The 23,227-nt window shown below is 41.3% G+C and overlaps 3 protein-coding genes across 3 annotated transcripts; 1 reads left to right on the top strand and 2 right to left on the bottom strand.

Annotated features, from left to right (window-relative positions):
- Nucleotides 1-143: 143 nt before the first annotated feature.
- LOC142169040 (uncharacterized) lies at nt 144-941 on the bottom strand. Its single transcript, XM_075230235.1, has 3 exons — nt 780-941; nt 325-600; nt 144-197 (listed from the first exon to the last, which is right to left on the bottom strand). The coding sequence occupies exons 1-3, from the start codon at nt 939-941 to the stop codon at nt 144-146; spliced, it is 492 nt and encodes a 163-aa protein (XP_075086336.1).
- Nucleotides 942-6,332: 5,391 nt separating this feature from the next.
- On the top strand, nt 6,333-7,042 carry LOC107797218 (large ribosomal subunit protein uL24z-like). The gene has a single exon (XM_016620091.2). It carries the CDS (start codon nt 6,405-6,407, stop codon nt 6,843-6,845), a length of 441 nt encoding a protein of 146 aa, XP_016475577.1. The 5' UTR covers nt 6,333-6,404; the 3' UTR covers nt 6,846-7,042.
- A 2,323-nt stretch (nt 7,043-9,365) lies between these two features.
- On the bottom strand, nt 9,366-13,359 carry LOC107797222 (mitochondrial outer membrane protein porin 2). The gene is made up of 6 exons (XM_016620096.2): nt 13,129-13,359; nt 12,961-13,028; nt 10,574-10,684; nt 10,409-10,495; nt 10,095-10,303; nt 9,366-9,992 (listed from the first exon to the last, which is right to left on the bottom strand). Exons 1-6 carry the CDS (start codon nt 13,175-13,177, stop codon nt 9,686-9,688), a joined length of 831 nt encoding a protein of 276 aa, XP_016475582.2. The 5' UTR covers nt 13,178-13,359; the 3' UTR covers nt 9,366-9,685.
- Nucleotides 13,360-23,227: the final 9,868 nt, after the last annotated feature.

Below are 23,227 nucleotides of genomic sequence, written 5' to 3'. Positions count from 1 at the left end.
ACCATATGATGGGTTCAGCATTTTCCTTCGCATTTGGACATATCAGTTTGTGTAGAGTCCAATCTTGTGAAGCCATCAGTCTGGGGTTCTTCTCTTTGCTATCCTAATCCTAAGGTTAGGTGATTGAGATTTGTCTAGATTGATCAACCTCCTCCCTGCACTAGGCAGTTCAGAGAATGAATGAAACTCAGATGTACCTGCAAAAGAGAACACAATGTTAGCTATAAAATCCGCCACTGAGTTGCCTTCTCTGAACACATGTTGAAAGATCACATTGAAGTTGTCCTTCATCTCTATAATTTTCTTCACATCCTGTGCAATTACCCAAGGAGGATCCCATTCCCCTTCTATCGCCTTCTTTATCACTAACGAATCAGTCTCCAGTATAAGAGGGTGAAAATCATGCTCCACATAATATTCTAACCCTTGAAGAATAGCCTTAGCTGCAGCCACCACATTAGTTGTCACTCCCAGGTCTACTGCCCTAGCATACACCGCATCACCTTCATCATCCCTCGCACAAAAGCCTAGGGAGCTAGGTCCAGGATTGCCCTTTGAAGCTCCATCAGTATTACATTTGTACCAACCATGACAAGGAAGCTGTCATGTTACTCTTGTAGTGATCAATATAGGTTTATATCCTTCAAAGTATTGAATCATGTCTGGCCATAACAATGGAATATTAGGGATCCAATCATACCTCACCCTTGCCAGTTGATGCAATGTTCTATTTATCTCATGAATCACCCTATTTGTGGATATTGAACCACCATGTTTACCTGCATTTCTTCTCTTAAAGCTCCCAAGTGATGATAGCTGGTACTGCTTGAAATAGTGGCTTTAATTTTGGACAATACTGAGCATACCACCAATGCCTTATAATCTGCTTCAATTGAATCAATTGCACAGAAATTCCAGCAGCCCCCATGAATAAGTTCCATACCTTAGAGGTAGTAGGACTTGTGACAAATATATGCTCAATGGATTCCTCTTGGGGCTGCTGACAACACCAACACCTAGACATCACCATTTGCCCTTGCCTCCTCCACATGTCATCGGTAGCTATTTTCTGCCTCCACAATCTCCACAAGAAGAAGGATATCTTGAATGGCAAACCTTTACTCCACATTAACTTGAATTCCATAGTTTAGCAAACAGTGCCCTTGAGACATCATTTAAGGACCTAAAACCTAGCCCCCTTCATCTTTAGGAAGGCAAAGATTTTGCCATGAAGCCTAGTGTCTGCTTCTCCCTTCTTCCTTTGTGCTCCAAAAGAACCTAGAAAAAGTCTTATGTAGATGCTCCAGGATGCTGTTTGGTGGATCAAGGACTGATAACATGTGAACTGGCATACTTTGCAACACACTAGAGATGAGTGTTGCCTTTCCTCCAAATGACAACAGTTTTCCTTTCCATGAATGCAATTTAGCCTTCACCTTCTTGATAAGATCCTCATAATAGTCCTTCCTCCTTCTAGTGTAAAAAATAGGACACCCTAGATATATGAAGGGGAATTTACCTCTTGCAAATCCTGTAATAGCTCCAACTGCCTGAAACAATCCATTAGCAACCTTTGAATACATGTAGTATGAACTCTTATCTTTGTTGATCATCTGACCTGATATCTTCTCATAGTTCCCCAACACTGCCATAATCTTGCTCAAAGAGGGAGGATGAGCAGATGCAAAGATTATCGTATCATCAGCATACGCCAAGTGGTTTAAAGAATCAGACCACTTAGGCATTCCAAATCCCACAAATGACTTGTCTTCAAAAAGCTTATTCAAAGACCTGGAAAGTACCTCAGCTGACAGGATGAACAATGCTGGAGACAGGGGATCCCCTTATTTCACACCACTTGTCGACTTAAAGAACCCTGAGGACTGCCTATTCACCAATACTGAATACCAGTTATTTGACATCAAGTTCCACACCATGTTGATGAAGTGTTCAGAAAATCCCATCTTCCTTAGCACATGCAATAAGTACTTCCATAAGACCCTATCATAGGCCTTAGCCATATCAAGCTTGATCACCACATTAGATGGCTTTCCCCTTAACCTTATGTCAGTGACAATTTCTTGAGTCAATAAGATGTTCTCAAATATACTCCTACCCTTTACAAATCTGGATTGATTAGGAGCTATTAGAGATGGCAAAAAACTCTCCAATCTGTCATGTAACACCCTAGACAAAACCTTGTTAATGAAGTTGCTCAAACTAATAGGTCTTAGGTCAGAGAAGGTCTCGACTCTAGGTTTCTTGGGCAGTAACACTAGATTGGTATGAGTGATGGATTTAGGCAATCCAACTCCTCCATAGAAGTGTAGCACCATGTTGTGTATATCAGCACAAATAACATCCCAGCATGTTTGATAAAACAAGCCAGTGAATCCATCAGGGCCACTAGCACTCTCCCCACTAAGCTCAAAAACTGCTGCCCTTACTTCTTCAATTGTTGGCAATCTGCTAAGTTCCAAATTCTGATCCATAGTGACCATTGAAGGTACATTATTGAGTAAGGGAAATTCAGAAGCATCACCTTCATTTGTGAACTGTTTTTGATAGAAGTCCACTGCAGTTGTAGCCAATTGCTCCTGGTCTTCAATCCATACCCCACTGCCACTTTTGATCCTCTTCAGTTGCAATTTCTTTCTTTTGCCATTGACATGGTTGTGAAAGAAACTTGTATTCCTATCTCCTTCAGCAAACCAAGTCATCCCAGCTTTTTGCTTCCAATACTGCTCCTCAATATTCAAGTATTTCTTTAATTCAGATTGAGCCTTTTGAAGCACAATCCTATTCTCAGTTGTAGGCTCTTCTTCAAAGAACATCTCATTCACCCTAACAATGTCCTCCAAAATAGCCAATTGCTTGAAGATATCACCAAATGTTTCCCTATTCCATTTTGAGAGTGTTGCCTTCACCCTCTTGATATTCTGCTTGAACATCAAAAACTGATCCCCTATGAAATCCGCTTCCCAATTCTGCCTCAACACATCCATAAATGTAGCATGCTTTGTCCAAAAGTTCAATAATCTGAAAGGCTTGACAAAATTGGTTGTCTGCACCCCACATGTCATTAGCAATTGTGCATGATCTGATCCAGTTCTGATTAGATGCTCAACTTCAATAGTTGGCAACATGTTATGAAATGGCAAATTCACAAAAATCCTATCCAATCTCTTGAATATACACTCATCATTGGATCTCTCATTCCACCATGTGAATGGACTTCCTTTGTACCCTTGCTCAAACAAACCACAAGAGTTTACACAAAATGCAAAATCCTCATATTCAGGAGGGTGTACTAGAAGTCCCCCTATTTTCTCGTCTTCATGCAATATCACATTGAAATCCCCTCCTACCAACTATGGTAATTCCATATCACTTGCTAAATAATACAAGTGATCCCACAAATCCAACCTCTCTATTGCTGAATATTTTGCATAAACAAATGTCATCATCATGTGCTGCCCCAGGTCATGGTGAAACACTCTCACGGTCACTTGTTGCTCAGTATCCTCCACTAATTCCCATTCCACAACTGCATCGAAGAACAACCATATTTGCCAATTAATATTTGTATAAGCAGTCTCCATATTCAACCTCCTTTTATATCTATCAATGAGTCCCTTCTTTTGAAAAGGCTCCATCAATGCAACTACACAAAAATTATGCTCCCTATTCATATTGATCACCCTAGGAAAGGCATGTTATGTATTCACAGACCTTATGTTCCATATTAATGTTTTGATCATCATCTAGATAGAGAAGCTGCCCTCTTGGGCATTATTCTTGAAGGTTGTGGTGGATCTTTACTCTAATTCTTCTTAGTGTTTTTACCTCCTTTAGCACTAGTTGTGGGTGATAAATCCCCTTCCCTAGCCACTTGTTTGAAGTTTTCGGCAGTTGATTCATCATCTCCTTCATCCTCCATTGGATTTTGTCTCAATAAGTTTTCATCAATTGGTGTCACATTGTGTGTAACTAAATCATGTAAATGTTGAAGAGGAGTCTTAGTTAGAACATTAAGATGTAGTTGCATGATTTGATCAGTGGTAGATTCCATAGGCACTTCCTCTATTTTCCCGGATGCTCTTGGAACAATTGCCCGCTCATCAGCCTGTTCATACTCCTTGAATTGTAGCTCATGGACATACGCCGGAACACCATCTACATAGGCCAAGATCTCTCCAGTGGCTCTGAGGTTGGGGTTTACTGTAGCTGCCTCATCAGGTGAACCTGGCTTTAGGCCTGGCGTCGCCCGCCTAACGTCTGGGGAGCCTGGCTTTAGGCTTGGCGTCGCCAGCCTATCTCCAGGTGAGCCTGGTTTTAGGCCTGGCGTCGCCAGCCTATCGCCAGGTGAGCTTGTATTATTGTCCTTCTTCACCTTGTCTTATATTGTCTTTGTTTTGCCCAGCTGATCATTCTTAACCTTAACTGCATCGCTCCATAAGACCTTTGTAGAGTTTATCTCATCAAGATCCTCCATCTGCCCAGAATCTTTAAAAGTTTGAGATGGAATCGCATGACCAGATTGGTTTGTGGTCACATTGAGTTGTTTTAGCTCCTCTTTGCTAGTCCTAAACCTTTTATGAACCTAGTCGATTATGGACTGAATCCCAAAAGGAGTAGGACCATCTTTAGAACTGAAGACTGGTTTTTCTCCCACCAAAACCAGTTGGTTGTTCTCGTTTATATCACTTTGTTACTCCCCTAATAATGCAAATTTATTCCTTGTTTGAACCTTGTTTGTCTGATCTTCTTAGACTTCCATCAGTGCAAAGTTATTGTGCACCTGCTGTACACCAGCATTCACTGGCATGATTGCATTGCCAGTTTGCCCTTATACCTGGGTTTTGTTATTTTTGTTGGTTCCCCGATTATCTCGAACTTCCTTCCACTGTGCACCTATGTTCCCAACTACTTTTCCACTCGTGAGAATCATTAAAGGGGTAATGTGATTTTTGGTTTTTCCTTGTTCATCAGCAGCAGAATTCCAGTTGTTCAACTCAGTAAGATCATTCCTTTTCTTGCTGCTTCGATTCTCAATAAGCTCGGGGTGCAAATGCCAATATTCAATTTCATCATGTCCTTGTAGTTTACACTCCTTACAATATTTTGGTAGCATGTCATACTGAATTCTCACCCATTCTGTTCGAACACCACCAGAAGCTTCATCATCAATATCCAATCGCACCTTTTTAGGTAGTTCGGCCAACAAATTAACAAGAACTTTTACTCTTGCGCAACTCGGCCTAGTTTTGTTTGTAGTTGCCGCGTCAAGACACACTGGCCTTCCCACAGCTGTAGCCAAAGAAAACAGAGTTTCCTTTACAAAAAAGGTAGGCAGTAGTCTAGGAAAAGAAATCCACGCCATTGCCATCAGAGTTTCTTCACCTGCCTTAAATTTTGCATCGTAGATAAGAGTACGCAATTGGTATTCGTACCCATCTTTGGCTTTGATGTAGTACGTACTCTTTGATGTGAAATCGAGGAAATCTTGCCATAGAGTTAATCTAATTAACACATGACGATCTCTAAGGAATCCGATATTACACTCACCTTTGATACCACATTGAGTTGGAATTATTCGGCGTAGCTCGTGAATCTCCGGAGAACCATATGAAAGCTTGCCAACGACAGCATATTGGAGGCCTTCAATCACGTTCATTCTATCTACTTCTGCCTCTGTGAATTTAACCACTGGTTGGCCATTCAAATATACTGCTCGTCGCAGTGGAATGGGTTGAATTGAAGCTGCAGCAATAGCCATCGCTGAAGGATTTAAAGAATTTGGTTTCAAAATCTTAGAGTAATCTAGAGGGGCTGGGTTGGCGTTAGTTGTTTTATGTTGTTGTGCAATGCTGGGGGAGGGCAGATCAGCCGGAAAATCCAGCTGGTCGCTGGCCATTGTGGCCATTGAAGCCTAAAGCTCCAGCTTGTCCGCGATGAACAGTGACGAAGTCACTGTTCACGGTACTGTTTGGCACTGTTCACAGCTACAGTGACAGCGGAAATTTTTTGGTCTTGTTTGGCCAAACTTTTGAAAACTGCTTCTAAGTATATTTTTTTCAAAAGTGCTTCTCAAAAAAGTGCTTTTGGAGAGAAGTTCTTTTTTTCTGCTTTTCAAAAACTGCTTTTGTTTTTCCTCAAAAACACTTTTTTCTTTCCAAAAACTTGGCCAAACACCTCAATTTTTTGCCTAAAGTATTTTTGGCTAAAAAAGAAATTATATTTTTGACCCAAAAATAAACTTGGCCAAACAGGTAAGTCATCAAAATAAAGGCCCAATAAATTTGCCTCTTACAATATAAACCCCCAAAAAACAAAAATCCTAAAATCAGATCTTCTTCATCAGCCGCATTTGCAGAGTGAGTGCGTGAACCAGCTTCGCAAAAATGAAGTACAATCCAAGAGTATCCTCCTCTCGCCGGAAAAGCCGAAAGGCCCATTTCACGGCCCCATCAAGCGTCCGCCGAGTGTTAATGAGCGCACCCCTTTCATCGGATTTACGTTCAAAGTACAACGTAAGATCTATGCCGGTAAGAAAAGACGACGAGGTTCAAGTCGTACGAGGAACATACAAGGGGCGTGAGGGTAAAGTTGTCCAAGTTTATCGCAAGAAATGGGTGATTCACATTGAGCGTATAACACGCGAGAAAGTTAATGGTTCCACTGTTAATGTTGGTATTCACCCATCTAAGACTGTTATTACTAAGCTCAGGCTTGATAAGGACCGTAAATCTTTGATTGATCGTAAGGCTAAGGGACGTGCTGCTGCTGATAAAGACAAGGGTACTAAGTTCACTACTGAGGATATTATGCAGACCGTTGATTAAATTTTGCACCTGTTTGTTTCTGTTATAGAATTCTGTTGGGCAGCTGAACGAAAGGTTATATTACTAATTTAGTACGTTTTGGCTATTAGGATTTTTGGGATCTTTAATTCTGTTGAGCATTTTTGGTTTTGTCGTAATTGCATTCTGGTGAAAGTTGGTAATCTTGGGTTGATTAATATCTTTCATTAAACTTCTTACTTGTGTGTTTGTTCACTTTGTTTTGTGTGTTAGAATGATTGCTCGACCAGTTTGTGCTTTGAATATCTACGTGGAAAGTTCACTGCTGAAGGTTGTTAGGAACGTTGTGTTTAGCATGAAGTTTCAGGTTCAAATTCCTAGGTGGTGATTTTGTCCCGTCTGCCTAAAAACTTGTTGGGCAGAATTACTTGGTACCTATGAAATAGTTGAGGTGTTTGCAATGGTGTGTTCATTGTTTACTCTGAGGGTCTAGATATGTAGTCTGGACGTAACTAAGAATGCAAACGATTCATAAGCCTAAATTGGTGGATTTGATATCCGCTATGATTTGTCTCATATGTAGTATTCTTGGTATGTACTTATCAGAGTTATCCTCGGCCTGTGTCCTCTGTTGAGGAACTGTATGTTGAGCCAAATTGATTAATCATTGTGAACTTCTTTCTTGTTCACTTCCAGTTCCCACAGCGTAGTAGATGTTAATTTACACTGTGGTGTCTATTGTTTTTAAGTTTTACGTCTTATCTATTAGGAGGATCACCAAAATAGAGGGAATAGATACAGAGGATTCATAGAGTCGACCCTAACTAGTTTGAGGCTTTGCTGCTAGAATTTGTATCTCGGTTTTACAGGAATGTTCTGTTTTTGTCAGGAAGTAGAATAACACTTAGGAAGAGAGGGTTGATGAATGTATCATTGACTTGAAAGGAGGCGACTGGCGAGGAACACAAATAGAAAAGAGGTGTAAGTAGGAGGACCATTCTTCCTTTTCCTTACCTTTATGTTTTTACATCCTATATTTGAAATAGCAATATTTCATGATCTCATTATCTTCTGGGTCCATTCGGCACTTAGTTTGACTGACCATAACAGAGCAGTATTTGTTCCAATGGACCTGAAATTTGAAGAGTTGGTTTAGGTTGCTTTGGAAGTTAGATATCTTTTCTGATACAAAATGATTAGTCGCGATTGACAATAGTTAGCCTTTAATTTGATCGATGACAGCTTAGCCTTTCGCCCAATGAACTTGTAAACTGGAAAAGTGAGTCTAGGCTGCTTTAAGGTCTCTCAGTCTCTCTAGGTCTGGTTCCAAAACCAGTAGGCATAGTTGACGCAATACTGCTGCAGTTGCTTCCTATTAGAGGAAGAAGTGCTGTTCCACTCTCGAGTGATGAGCTGCTTTGTTTTCCACGAGAGATGTTGCTAATATGACATAAAGTCGCCAGAGCTAGTCTGAATATGGAAAACCTTAGATAGATGCCATCTCATTTTACTTGGCATGCATACCATTTAAGGTGCTGTCCTATGTTGTTTGCTCAAGTTAAATTAGTTTTTCATAGAAAGTGGAGCTTGCAATTCTCAAATTAGTTGCCTGTTTTCCAGCCCGGAGCTGTATCAGAATAAATTTTTGCCACTTAACTTGGAGGTGGTTCGTTGCTTCTGGTACAAGGTTGCTTTTAAGTAACATACATCTACCTCGGGAAAGGTTTAATTGTGTGAATGTATATGCTGCCAAATGATTTTTTACTGGTTTGTGTCACTAAACTATTTTGAAGTAAGATTGCTATTGAACGACTTAAAAGACCACTAAATCTGTCTGTTTGGATAAGCGCGCACGAGCATGATCTGTCAAAGATTACCAATTTCACAATGCTTTTCACTTAAGAGATTACAAAAATATTCAGCCTTTTAAGTCCATTGTCACGTGCACAATTGTTCTTGTTGCTTATTATCCAATTCGGCTTGTTCTATAACATATAATCTTATTATTAGGAACTGAGCGATGGTGTCTCTCTTTCCGAACCATAAGATTTTAACTAATCAGTGTTCTCTTAGTTTTTGTTGGTAATCTTGATTTGACACTACGACTGTTGTCTGATTAGAGACAGTACACAAATGGCTCCTAATCATCTCCTGCGACCAGCTATCCCAAATATAGATGACAGGTTCATGGAGATGGAAAAAAGGAAGAAAGAAAACGTTAAAAGGCAGTACTAGGAATATGGTTAGATACACTACGAGTTTGAAAGCAATGTCATTTGTGTTATGTTTAGTCACTAGAAATCTAAAAGACCCGATGAACAAATTACCAGAAAAGTAGCTTAACCTTTTTTCAATCTTTAACAAAACGTAACTCAATTTTGCATGTACTTCAATTTCCACTAGATTTGGTTTAAACCATGCAGTTGTGCATTCTCAGCAGGCAAAATCAAATTGGTCATACTCGTCAGTCATGGAAAAATTATAGCAAAACTGCCTGAAAGTCCAATGCAAAACGAAGCACACATATTTTCAGATAACCAAGGGGGTTAATTAAAGCAATTGCTGCAATTAGATAACTATTGCATCGCCCGGATAAAAGAGAAAGAAAACTCTTACACAGGTTTAAAGTTAAAAACTACCAAGTTCTAGATTTGCCATGAAAAATTGCTTTTGTAGACTTTCTCAAAACAGGGGAAAATAGGAGAAAGACAATAGAAAACAGTGAAATGCCACAGGCTGGTCCAACTTTGGAAACCACCATCCGCAATTGATCCATTCTGGGAAAAAAATGTGTTTGAACTACTTATTGAGTGCCTCCTTCACTGTGATACTCCAAAAAATTCCTCAGTGTGAGTTCAAGGATGCCGGCTACGAAAATGCTATCAAGGCTTAAGAGCTAGGGCCACCCCAAACCTGGGAGTCTTATCCAGGGCCTTGGTGTCAAACTCACTAGAAATGGTCAATAATGACTTTGGAATCACCTCATGCTGCAAGAGAGCCCCCAAATTTCCATGATTATTGAGTTTGAGTTTCAAAATTGTCAGGTTATCAACAGCATAGGATCCTCCAACTGTAAATGTGTTCTCATTTGTAGAGAACCTTCTAGTGATTTCACCCACAGCAGCACTCCTCTTCAATGCATCGAGATGATGTATATATGATGCCTTAATTGTGTCCCCTTTGTCCCCTCTGAGGCGAGAAAAGAACAGCAAGTATCAAAAACTTCTGATCTTTTTGTCATTTCTGCTTTCGAATTGCAGAAGTTAAGAGACTTTTAACATTGAAACTTACAAGATTATAGCAGCACAGGAATCTGGTTTTCTCACGCTAATACCAGCAGTATACTTTGTCAGTTTACCAGTTGCAGTCTCATAAGCCGCCTCTGCACCAAGAGCAAAAGTTGGAGTCCCAAGTGTGATTGAAAGATCAACTGCAGGGGATTGTTTCAGAGCAACAGCTGTGGTGACGGTTGCATGGTGGTGAAAGTACTGTGCCTCTAGCTGCAAAAGAAAGCAAAAAGCAAGTTTAGAGGAGGAAACTCTATCATTTTCACTTTTCAGTAATGGAACAAAGCCATGAGCCAAAAACAGATGAGAAGATCTTACCTTGCCAGTACTGTAGTCAGGGAATTTCATAGAGGCAATGGTTTTTGTTGATGGGACAATGTCAGTTAAAGTAAGAGTTGTCAGGATCTGCAGGGAGATAGAAATGTGAAGGATATCCAACAAAAACAAACATGATTAAGAAAGACCAAGGTGTGCGCAACCCACGTTTGATCCTGTATCAACTTTGACATCAATCAAAGTGTTTTTATATTTGTACTGAGCTGCTACATCTCCAGTTGAGAGCCCTCCTTTCTTCACTGCAGTTGATGTAAGGGCCTACATTAAGAAATTTCTATTAGAGATGAAATTCGGTTGCCATAGATCTAGTGATATAAGAACTTAATTAGAAGAAAGCTTTTGGACATTAAAAAAAGAGCTGAAACTATATAAGGCATAACAAAGTAAAAAAAAACCAATGTTATGGAAATTAACATAACAGGTCAATCAAACATGAGGCATCACTCAAAGGACAAAAAACTTGAGGCATTTGCACTTTCAAGAATTATCATGTCTTTAATGGAGAAGCTTCTTCCATATGTTTCTTGCGGTATTTTAAAAACAGGCATTTGCCCAATATTTCAAGATCATGTTTTGCAAGAAACTGCACGAAAATGATTATAAGATCTTGTAGAAATGTCGTAGGGCGCGCGCACGGCAGGACTCCAAACCTTGTCGCTAACCCAAGCATCGTATTTAAGTGGGAGAAGGATTGAGGTCAGGTCCATATTCCCCTGAGTTTTGAACCTAAAGACAACCTGGGATTGGGCCAGCTAACCAACAGGGGATTTCCCAGTTATAAAGAAAAAACTGGGATTTCTCGAATATCAAGAAAAGTCTTATATAAATGTATACTTACTTACTGATCAAAAAAAGATTTTATACAAATCCACAATTTCTCCGTGTACATAAGTAAAATTGGATGACTTTAACACATTCCCACAAAATGTCAGTTCCTCTTAGAAACACAGAGGAATGAGTTTAACTTCAATCATTAACGCAGATGCACCCAGCAAAGATAGTACATACTACAGATAAGCAATGAAGATGAAGAACTTAGATAAGATTCAGATTCAAAAGATACAGCATGAATCTAATAATCTGTCTGTAGTCAAATTGAAGTCACTCCACTTTGATGGAATTAGTGGTGTCTTTGAAAAACAAGAAAGTAGAATTCAATTCATTTTGACAGAACCGTCTCACCCAAGATCAGCTTCCAGGTGATGGAGAGTGATTTTGCTAGGACAGGCAAGAGCAATCTTAACACTATGTACCCACCCAGAATAGATATAGCAAATAAAGAATGAAGAGAAGATTCAAAATATTCTGTGTCTCTTCAAACAAGGAAGACCAAAACATTGAGCAAAATACATCAAAGCTTTAGAGCTCTTTGTTTCAGTTTTGGAGTTAACAAGTTTTAACTTGTTAATGCTTCTGTCATGTGAAGTTTAGTGAATGAAAAGTTGAAAATCGTTGCCAAGTTTATTGTTCCAACAAATGGCATAGACAATGGCCTAACTCTCCGCTTTTATTTAAGTGTACAGTCGGTATTAGCTGCTTGATTCAACAAAAGTGATGAGAAAAGCATCCTGTGTAACGTCAAAGCTAAATCCAACACATGAATACAAATATTGAGACCTGACATTGAGGTGAAGTGCGATCATTTCTCGAGGTGAATCAAAGAGAACAATCGAAGCTTAGATATGATTCAGATTCAAAGGTATAGTATATATCTAATCAATCTGTCTCTAATCATATGGAGAACCGCTCCTCTTTGATAGAATCAGTGGTATCCTCACCAGAACAGGAAACTAGAATTCATTTCAGTTTGACAACACGTCTCTCCTAGGCCAGTTTCATGAAGGAGAGAATCTAGCTCATTAATTATGGGTTCGGATGAACCCAGTACTCTTCGAGCCCTAAATAAGTACAAATAGTACATTCTGAACCCAGTAAATGAAATGCACTATGGTAGAATCCCGAACTCGAACCTGGATCCGCCTCTGGTTTCCTGGTGAAGGAGATTGATTTTGCTAACCTTGCTAAACAGCATTTCCTGATTATATGTTTTCCTTTATTGAGTTTAAGTGCAGAATATACAACGCTTTGCACTTAAACCAATTATGACATGGCATACTGACTTCTTTTGGTAATATCAGTACCAAAAGCGGGGAAATAACACAATGAGCCGAACAACATAGATGCTGATGTAAACCAAGCTCTGACATTAAATTAATGTATAATAATATGTACAACTGTTTTCTCATCAGAGCTCAATTAATTCACAAACAAAATCAGAGATTAAGAGACTAATATCTTACATCTGAAACAGAAATTCGCTACTAAAAAAATAGAAAAGAAACAAGGGCAAAAGCCTTGAATCTGGAAAAATATGCTCCAATGGCAAATCAAAGCATTAAAAAAGCACTCGACTCAATAAAAGCGAATAAAACTCCAAAAGGACATGGAAACCAAAAGAAATGCTTGAATTCAAAAATGCAAATAGGAAGAAAATAAAAAACAAATAGAGTTCAAAACTGAACGAGAAGTCATACCACTCCTGTGTCAGTGTAGGTGGAAATAGACAACTTTTGATCGGAGATATAGTCCTTCGTCAGTAGATCTATCAATTAAAACAACACAACATTTGACTTCATTATTCACCAACTTCGTTTATTTTAGTACAAACATAGCTAAGAAAAATGAAAGGAAAAAAAAATTACCTTTGGCCTTTTTGCCAATATCAGAGAATAGTCCAGGTCCTTTGCTCATCTTCTTTCACTGCAAAGTGAAAATTCAATTCTAGAGAGAGAGAATATTAGTGTATCGAAGTGGTATTGAGAATCTGGAAGTGAGAGAAAGAGAGAGCGCAACAAAATATTGAGGCTTGGGTTTTCGTGGTGGCCAAGAAAACAGGCTGATGAGCTCAAGAAACGTGACCCGTTATGCTCGCCAACATCAACTATTCACCGTCCATGTCATTTTTTAGGATTTTGCAATTTATTTCTTTTGTTTTATTAAAATCAAAAAATAAATACTACTTCCTCCGTTCAAAAGGATACGAGGTGTTTGGAAACATTATATAATTGATACTGTAGCAGATAAAAAGTTGTGATCAAAGAGAGAAATGTTTGACTCTGATTAATAATAGTGCTATATAAGCTAAAACGTATAGTGCATTACTTTGTGGTTCTCAAATGTGTATACGGGTAAAACTGGGTTCATGGTGCACCCCGACTTCCGATAGGGTAAACAAAGCTCGAGACATGATGACGAGGCATCGGAATCGAGGCAAGGGTCTCACCGAATTAGAATCTGGGGGCATGACGCCTGCCCTCGAGAATATCGGGGTCGTAATCTGGGATCGGTCCACATCCCAAAAGACTTCGGAAAGCATTGTCAAGCAACCAAACACGACCAACAGAAGGTCGTAATATCCACGACCGGCCAGATATCACGGCATGGATCTCGTCATGTATCGATGGAGAACCGGCAATCAGTTAAACATAAGATTTTTTACCTTTTACAAAATTATACCTAGAGCAAGATTCTCCTGCTATATAAAGGGGGCCTGACTATTCATTAAGGACATTGTAACACGTATCACAAAGCGATACACTATTATTTTCACTGTTATTCATAGCTTTTTTTCTTGTTCATCAATACTGGCCATTGTGAGCCCAGATCGAGAGAGAATATTTCACTAAGGCTGGAATCATCCTCCTTACGTGGTTTGAATTTACTATATCTTTATTTGCTCAATCTAACTCAATTTATCATTTTGTATCAAATTAATCCGCGTATCCTTAAAACCACTTACAAATTTAATTGTTATCCAATTTTGAGGATAAACAGTTTGGCACCCACTGTGGGGCTAAGGATAATATTGGCAATTTGATATAAATTTCTATAACGCACCCCATTTTACACTAATTCTTTGAAGTGTCTTTAATTTCAGGTCAAAGTTCAAAATGTCGAACTCCCAATCTGCACCTCTAAATGTGGACGCTGAGTCTGGTCACCACAGCGAGAACAATAATATGGTACCTAGTGATGAGGTGCCACCTGTCGATCCCATCGGAATTCTGGTCGCGGACCTGATCGACGCTAACTCACATGTGGCCATCAATGTGAATCTGCCTACCGATCCTGAGAACAGCGTCCGCGGTGGAGTCCGATCGACAGCACAAATTACACACGATGTTGGAGGAGATGTGATCAACTTGCGAGTGATCTTCGGAATGCTACAGGCTCAACATGCAGTGATAGGCCAGCTGCAAAACCAAAGTCGTGCTCCGAGCAGAATTGAGCCCGAGCCGTCCCTGAAAATCACTCGCAGAAACGAACCAATTATGGAGAGGCCGAGTGAAGCTGAACCCGGGACTAATCCCGAAATCATAAAAATGCTCGAGGAACTGACAAAACAGGTAGATTCGGTAGAAAATAAAATTGAAGCCAGTGACAAAAAAGTGAAAACATACAATTTCAGGGTCGGCCAGATCCCAGGAGCGCCAATGATATTGAAGGGCCTTGATTCCAAGAAGTTTGTTCAGACACCTTTTCCTCCGAGCACAGCTCCGAAGCTAATCCCAAAGAAGTTCCGCATGCTCGAAATTCATAAGTACAACGGAACAACCGACCCAAATAAGCATGTGACCTCCTGCACGTGCGCCATCAAAGAAAACGAATTGGAGGATGATGAGATCGAGTCTGTCCTGTTGAAAAAGTTCGGGGAAACTTTGTCAAAGGGAGCTATGATATGGTATCATAACTTACCCCCATAATTCTATTGACTCGTTTTCTATGCTTGCAGACTCCTTCATGAAAGCACACACCGGGGCCATCAAGGTCGAAACCAGAAAGTCAGACCTTTTCAAAGTGAAACAGAGAGATAATGAGATGCTAAGGAAATTCGTGTCCCGATTTCAAAAGGAACGAATGGACTTGCCTCCGGTCGCGGATGATTGGGCCATTCAGGCCTTCACCTAGGGACTCAATACTCGAAGCTCGTTGGCTTCATAGTAGTTGAAGAATATCTAATAGAATATCCGGTCGTAACTTGGGCCGACGTACATAATCGGTATCAATCAAAAATTAGGGCCGAAGATGATCAGCTTGGGGCCCCTTCGGGGTCCGTTTATCCCGTCAGAGCTATCGACAGATCCAAGGGAGACATCGATCGTGAACCAAGATTGAATAGGGATCGGTATCAACCATACAATGGAGACTGAAGAGGTAATAGGTCCGGGCGGAACCCCGTGAGAAATGAAATAAGGAGTGATCGAGGTCAAAATAATCGGGGACTCATGAGCAAAAACGGTTTCGACAGGCCCGTCGGGCCTAAGGAAGCGCCAAGGTTATCGGAGTACAACTTTAACGTCGATATTGCTGTCATCGTATCTGCCATCGAACGCATCAAAGACACCAAGTGGACTCGACCTCTACAGTCTGATCCAGCCCAAAAGGACCCCAACCTAATGTGTAAATACCATGGCACTCATGGTCACAGGACGGAAGACTGCCGACAATTGAGAGAGGAAGTAGCCCGGTTATTCAACAATGGACATCTCCAAGAATTTCTAAGCGATTGAGCCAAAAACCATTTCAGGAATAGGGACTCTAGTAAGCAGATTGAGTAGGAGGAACCTCAGCACCTCATCAACATGATCATCAGTGACGTCCCCCAAGGACCGATGTTAAAATGCACCAAAGTATCCATCACAAGGGAAAAATAGACTCGAGATTACGTGCCAAAAGGATCCTTGTCTTTCAATGACGAGGATGCTGAAGGCGTTGTGTATCCCCACAATGATGCACTGGTAATATATGTGCTCATAAATAAATCTTGAGTTAAGCGTGTGTTAATTGATCCAGGTAGCTCGGCCAATATCATCAGATCGAGGGTCGTTGAACAACTAGGTCTACAAGATCAAATCGTGCCTGCAGTCCGAGCTCTAAACGAATTCAACATGGCATGCAAGACCACTAAAGGAGAGATAACATTACCGGCGTTCACCGCCAGAACCATTCAGGAAACAAAGTTCTACGTGATCGAACGAGGTATGAGGTACAATGCTCTGTTCGGGAGGCCATGGATTCACAACATGAGGGCAGCACCCTCGACGTTTCACCATGTATTGAAATTCCCAACTCCAGGAGGGATTAAAACAATTTAGGGAGAACAACCGACAGCAAAGGAGATATTCGCGGTTGACGAGGTGGTCCCGATATCCGCACTTCCAACACCAAAGGATCTGGGTTTAGTCACCAAAGGAGAAACCAAATAGCAATTACCGACACCGGCCCTGCCCCAACCGGAGAAGCAGGGGACAGGTGAGGACGACGACTACGGAGTTCCCAGGTCTTTCATAGCCCCCGATGATTCTAACGCCACCAAATCAACGGTCTAAGAACTGGAGCTAGTCATATTGATAGAGCATCTGCTCGATCGTAAGGTATACCTGGGCATGGGGTTAAGTCCCAAGCTCAGTAAAAAAACTCATTAAATTCCTTATAGCTAACATATATTGTTTCGCTTGGTCCCACCTCGACATGACAGGGATTCCGCCGGAGATAACTGCTCATAAGTTGAGCCTGGACCCGAAGTTCCACCCGGTCTAACAGAAAAGTAGGCCCCAGTCCAAAGTCAAGCATGCATTCATCAAAGACGAAGTATCTAAACTCCTTAAAATAGGGTCCATCCGAGAGGTTAAGAACCCGGATTAGTTAGCAAACGTAGTAGTAGCCCCTAAAAAGGGGAATAAATTAAGAATGTGTGTAAATTACAAAGACTTGAATAAGGCATGCCCCAAGTACTCGTTCCATCTGCCAAACATCGATTGTATGATTGATGCGACGGCCGGCCACGAGATCCTCAGCTTTCTCGATGCCTACTCCGGGTGCAACCAAATTCGGATGGACACGGGCAACCAGGAAAAAACGTCCTTCATCATTAAGTACGTCACCTACTGCTTTAACGTAATGCCATTCAGACTAAAAAAATATTGGTGCTACTTACCAACGCCTAGTAAATCGAATGTTCGAAGAACAAATAGGAAAATTAATGGAGGTTTATATTGACGATATGTTACTTAAGTCCCTGCGGGCAGAGGACCATTTGAAACATTTCTAGGAAACCTTCAACATACTGAAGGAATACAATATAAAGCTGAACCCGGAGAAAGGCGCATTCGGAGTCGGGTCTGGGAAATTTCTCGGGTTCATGGTGTCTAACCGGAGAATCGAGATCAACCCCGATAAAATCAAGGCCATAGAGGACATTGTCATGGTGAAAAATGTCAAGGTTGTTCAGAGTTAACCGAGCGCATAGCCGCGTTAGGCCGATTCATTTCAAGGTACTCTGACAAGAGCCATCGGTTCTTCTCGTTATTGAAGAAGAGGAATAATTTCTCGTGGACCACGGAGTGTCAACAAGCCTTGGAAAAACTCAAGTGGTACCTTTAGAGCTCGCCTTTGCTCCATAATCCGAAGGCAGATGAACACTTATACCTGTACCTGACGGTATCCGAGATAGTAGTAAGTGGAGTCCTAATACGGGAAAAGGAAGGTACGCAATTTCCTATCTACTATGTTAGCAGGACTCTAGGCGAGCCCTGGAAAAAGTTGGCGCTCGCTTTGCTAAGCGGCTCTAGGAAGTTAAAACCATATTTTCAATGCCATCCTATATGTGTCGTGACTACTTACCCGTTGAGAAACATAATGCATAAGCCTGAACTCTTGAGACGTGGCCAAATGGTCCATGGAAATCAGCGGGTACGATATCGAATATCGACCCCGAACCGCCATCAAATCTCAAATTTTGGCAGACTTTATGGCCGACTTCACGCCAGCTCTAATTGCTGAGGTCGAGAAGGAGTTGTTATTGAACTCGGGGACCTCCTCCGGAATCTGAACCCTCTTTACAGATGGTTCCTTGAACGCGAAGGGATCCGGGCTTGGCATCGTGTTGAATCCACTGACGGGTAATGTGGTTAGACAATCTATTAGAACTATAAAATTGACTAACAACAAGGCCGAGTATGAGGCCATGATTGCAGGTATTGAACTGGCTAAAAGCTTGGGGGGCGAGGTGATCGAAGCTAAGTGTGACCTCCTCGTGGTGAACCAGGTCAATGGAACGTTCGAAGTCAAAGAAGAACGGATGCGAAGGTACTTAGATAAGCTACACGTGACGTTACATCGGTTCAAGGAATGGACTTTGCAACATGTACCTCAGGATCAAACAGCGAGGCCGATGCTCTTGCTAACTTAGGATCGTCGGTCGACGACGATGAATTCAACTCGGGATGGTCATACAACTCATAAAATCGGTAGTGGAATGTTACACCCTATATTTTTTTGTACGTAAAACTGCGTCGTGAGCAAACTAATGTAGGACCCAAAAATGAGATCATCTTTGAAAATATATAAACCAAGTTAATCATGTTACCTAGAAAGTTACAAATATTGAATATCATGAACAACAATTACCAAGAGGGTTGGAAGGTTTAGAAGCTAAAGGAATTCAAAAAAATAATATTTCGTCGAAAGCCGACAAATTGGGAATGTTATAGCATGTACTTTTGGGATGAGACCAGGGTGTTTTACATGATAAGGAGGTTATGTTACGAGTTATGTTATTCGTATGATAGTCGTCTGTTATGTTTTGAAGTCAAGCGAGTGGTGGAATAAAAGTCGATGAAAGTCATCACAAGTTATGTTCATAAGTTTTACTGAAACTTTGGGTCAAATATAACTGCAATTTTCTCCCAATATACTTAGAGTAATGGGGTGTTCCACCCATCAATTTAAATATATATGAGTCTACTTTCCAACTCATTAAACCGTTTGTCAATACGATATCTGAGTAGAGAGATATGGGCATTTTTGCGAGACTGTGCAGACTGTCACCTACTTGCTTAAACGAGAATCCAAAACTGGGCCTATTCGGGTCGTCCAAAAATGGGCCAGTTCGGGTCGTTCAAAGAGGCCTTTTTAAAGTCCTATCCCCTTCATATATTAGGCTGATAATAGGGAAAAATAACCAGACTCATTCTCTGCAAAACTCCTCCCAAATATTTCCCCCAAACCCCAATTTATTTTCTCCCCCTTTCAAGTTCTAATCGGAGGTAAAGCCTAGAGTTTGAAGAACCAAGATAGGAGCCGAGTTATCCAACAAATAAGGTAAGTTTACTGCTCTCTTTCGTCCATTTTTTTTCTGTTGTAGATGTATAGTAAGTCGTTATATATTTGTAAGAACTCACGGGACGGTGATCGGAAGCCGTGAGTTCGAGTTATTCACTTGTAGCGGACTGTTTTGTGGACTGTTTTGTAGTGCTGTTGGGCTACGTGTTTTACTACTATTTTGTGGAGTTTTGGAGGAGGAAGGGTGTGGAGAAACACCACATAAATGAAGGATGTTAGGCTGGTCGTTCGTCATAACATTTTCGGGTTGTTGACACTACTACGGTGGTCGTTTTGTGTATGAAGAGATTGGGGTGTGTTGGGCTGTTTTGTAGTATTGTGTGGTGTGCATAAGGTTGGAAAATAATGTATATATGTTGTTATTGTTGTTATTGGTGTTGTTGGTTGTTTTTGGTGTTGTTGGTGTTATCTTGAATTTGGAGGAAGTAAGGATTATAGGGGAAATGCTGTCCGTTTTAATACAAAATAAGCATATCGTTCGTTGTGCGATAGTTATACGTTTCATAACTTAATGATAGTATTATTATCGTTGTTGTAGATTAAGGTGAGAAGAGGCGAGTTCAACTTGGTGATTGAAAAGAGTGTGATAAGGTATGTTAAGGCTAAGCCTTCCTTCATTTTGGCATGATCTCGTAGCTACATGTGTTAGTAATGAGACATAAAGAGAAGTTCGTATTCATGAATTTATTCACATTATTCTAGTCTCATAAGTTACAATATTATTCCTTATCGAGACTCTATATTCAATTTAGTATTGTCTTCTTCCAGTCAAGAGAGCAGCAAGCCTATATATACAGTATTATAGTATTTTCATTACCATCGAACTATAATCGATGGGCAGGCCCCTATTGGGCAACCTCTGATCAGATGGAAAGTTATATACCGAGCCTACTGTGGCCGAGCGCCTATGAGCGAGCCCAGCATGGTCGAGATACATAGCCTAGTATGGCCGAGCGCCTATGAGCGAGCCTACTACGGCAGAGCAGTTATATATACCGAGCCTTATAAGGCCGGACAATTATTTTACTTACTATATTGAAGGAGTTGAGTCAGTATCAACAGGTAAGTATATCTCCAGATCATCTTTGACTCCCAATTACTTTAAGTTATTATATTATCAGTTCAATTTCAACTTTCAGTTATGTTATTGCCTTATATACTCGGTATATTATTTTGTACTGACGTCCCTTTTCTGGGGACGCTGCATTTCATGCATGCAGGTTCAGATAGACAGACGGGTATATCTCCTCAGTAGGTGTTTCCAGAGTTCAGCCTGATCGGTAAGCTCCACATCCTTCGGAGTTATCGGGTCTAGGTTTTCGTTTAGGTTTTCGTGTACATCTTCTGTGTATGTATATATATATTATGGGTAGGTCGGGGCCCTGTTCCGATCACAATATATCTATCAGTAGAGGCTTGTAGACATATCCTGTCAGTTAGTGCATTATGTTGGGCTTGTAGGCCTGGTATGTATATTTTGGTGGTTTGTCAGTTGTAGTAGTTATGACGGCCTTGTCGGCCCAACTTTATATTGATGTTTAGTCAGCGCTAGTTTCCATTCAGTTTTATATTTTGCTTCGCAAATTGTCTTGCAAGGTGGACCCTTGGCCAAATTATGACATTATATGTTCAGAGTCCCTTAGTCGCAATTTGGTACATTAGGTTAGTTGAGGCACCGGGTGCCAGTCTCGCTTCCAGGTCGGGGCGTGACATGCTTGACCTTGCCTAGATCCTCTGTCAGAATTCTTACCTTCTCATCCTTCTTATACAACTCATCTTTTAGTTTACCTACATTTTCTTCTAGAGTGAGTTGTTGCCCTTGGATCTGAAAGAATCGAGAGCTCTACGTACAAAGGCGTCCCAGTTCAGCTTGTCCGAAGACGGTACCCTATTCAGGAGAACATTTGATGGCCCACTCGCCACATGTCTAGGACCGAGAAATACTAAGTATGTTTTGAGGGAAGTCCACGAAGGCACCTGTGGAAATCATTCGGGCACCGAATCGTTGGTTCGGAAGGTAATCAGATCCGGTTACTACTAGATCGACATGGAAAAATACGCGAAGGAGTTCGTGCGAAAATACGACGGATGTCAGAGTGATGCTCCGATTGTTCATCAACCCGGGGAGCTGCTGCATTCGGTCTTGTCACCCTAGCTATTCATAAAATGGGGAATGGACATCGTCGTCCCCCTGCCACGGGCATCCGGTAAGGCTCAATTTTTACTATTTATGACTGACTATTTTTCTAAATGGGTGGAAGCCCAAGCATTTGAAAAAGTCAGGGAGAATAAGCCCTCACTCAAGGACTGTCGTCCAAGGAAAGCTCGGACGGCTCAAGATATCGAAGCGGGGTAATAAGCCCATTGAGCAACACTCGAACTTAAAAGGCTATGGCCGTCTTAGAACGGCTCGGAGATGTCCGAGATCCGTAACCAAAACATAAGGCCTTCAAAATTTCTAAACCGGTTCAAAGCCTACCCTCAACAAAATTATAACCTAAATAATTCTAAGTAAGCACTACGGAGAAAGTTTCCGATCATGCCAAGCCCCCGCGAGTCTTAATCAAAATTACATCGAAAATGAACCTTATTCGAACCTCTGAACAAGACCTTATTATTGCATGCTAAGGCATTCGAGATCTTTGCAATTGTAAAGAAAAAGCAAAAAGGAACAAACTTGAAAATTGTCGAAGGGAACAAAGAGCCTTGTATATATACATAAAACTTTACAAACGGCCTCGACAAAAAATACAAAAGTACAAAAACGAAGAAAATTCTACAAGGCACCTACGAAGCCTGATCTTCGCCAGAACCTGGCTCATCACCGGGGCCATCGGGGTCTTCTCCGTCCTCGGATCCGCCTGAACCCTCAGAGTCTTCCTCGTCCTCGGGGTACGCCAACTTCTTGGCCTCGGCCTCGAGCCTCTTAGCATTTTTTATCTCGGCCGATAAATAGAATCCCCGGGCATGAACTTCCTCGAGAGCCTCCCTTCGGGACTGCCACTTCACATATTCGACAATGGCTTCCAGGCGGTCCTGGGCTGCCTTAGCATCAGCTTTGTACTGGGCCACTATCTCTTCAACATCGGCCCTAGTTATTTCAGCCACTGACTTGGCTGCTTCAAGCTCCTTGGCAAGGATATCCCGTGCGGCAACGGTCGAGCCCAGTTGAGACTGGAGGTCTTCAATTATTTGGGACCGGGATTTAACTATCTCCCTCACCGCTTGAAGTTAGGCCTCCGCCGAGGCCAACTACTCCTGGGCAGTCTTCTTTTCCGAAGCCAATCGGTCCATTTTGCTCATCTACTCTTCGGCCATAGCCTTGACCTCGTCCATCTCAGCTCGGAGCTGGTCGACCCGATCAACCTTCTGCTGGACCTGCGGATTCTGATCGTTAGTTACCGTGTATTGCTCGTCATCACTAACTTCAAAGATTTTTACCTATTCCACCAGGTCGGCATTTTCTTTCTGAGTCGCGTCCAACTCGGCTCGAAGACTCTTGACTTCTCATCCACGTTGCTCGATGAGAAGCTTATACATGCCTCTCTTCTCAGCAAGCTCTTTGACTTCGGCCTCGAGTTGTTTGCTCATCCCGGTACCGGAGGAAGGTTTAATGGT

Source organism: Nicotiana tabacum, chromosome 14 (genome assembly GCF_000715075.1).
Source record: "Nicotiana tabacum cultivar K326 chromosome 14, ASM71507v2, whole genome shotgun sequence".
Lineage (NCBI taxonomy): Eukaryota > Viridiplantae > Streptophyta > Magnoliopsida > Solanales > Solanaceae > Nicotiana > Nicotiana tabacum.
Note: the sequence above shows the minus strand (reverse complement) of the source record. Positions and strands in the feature narration are given on the sequence as shown.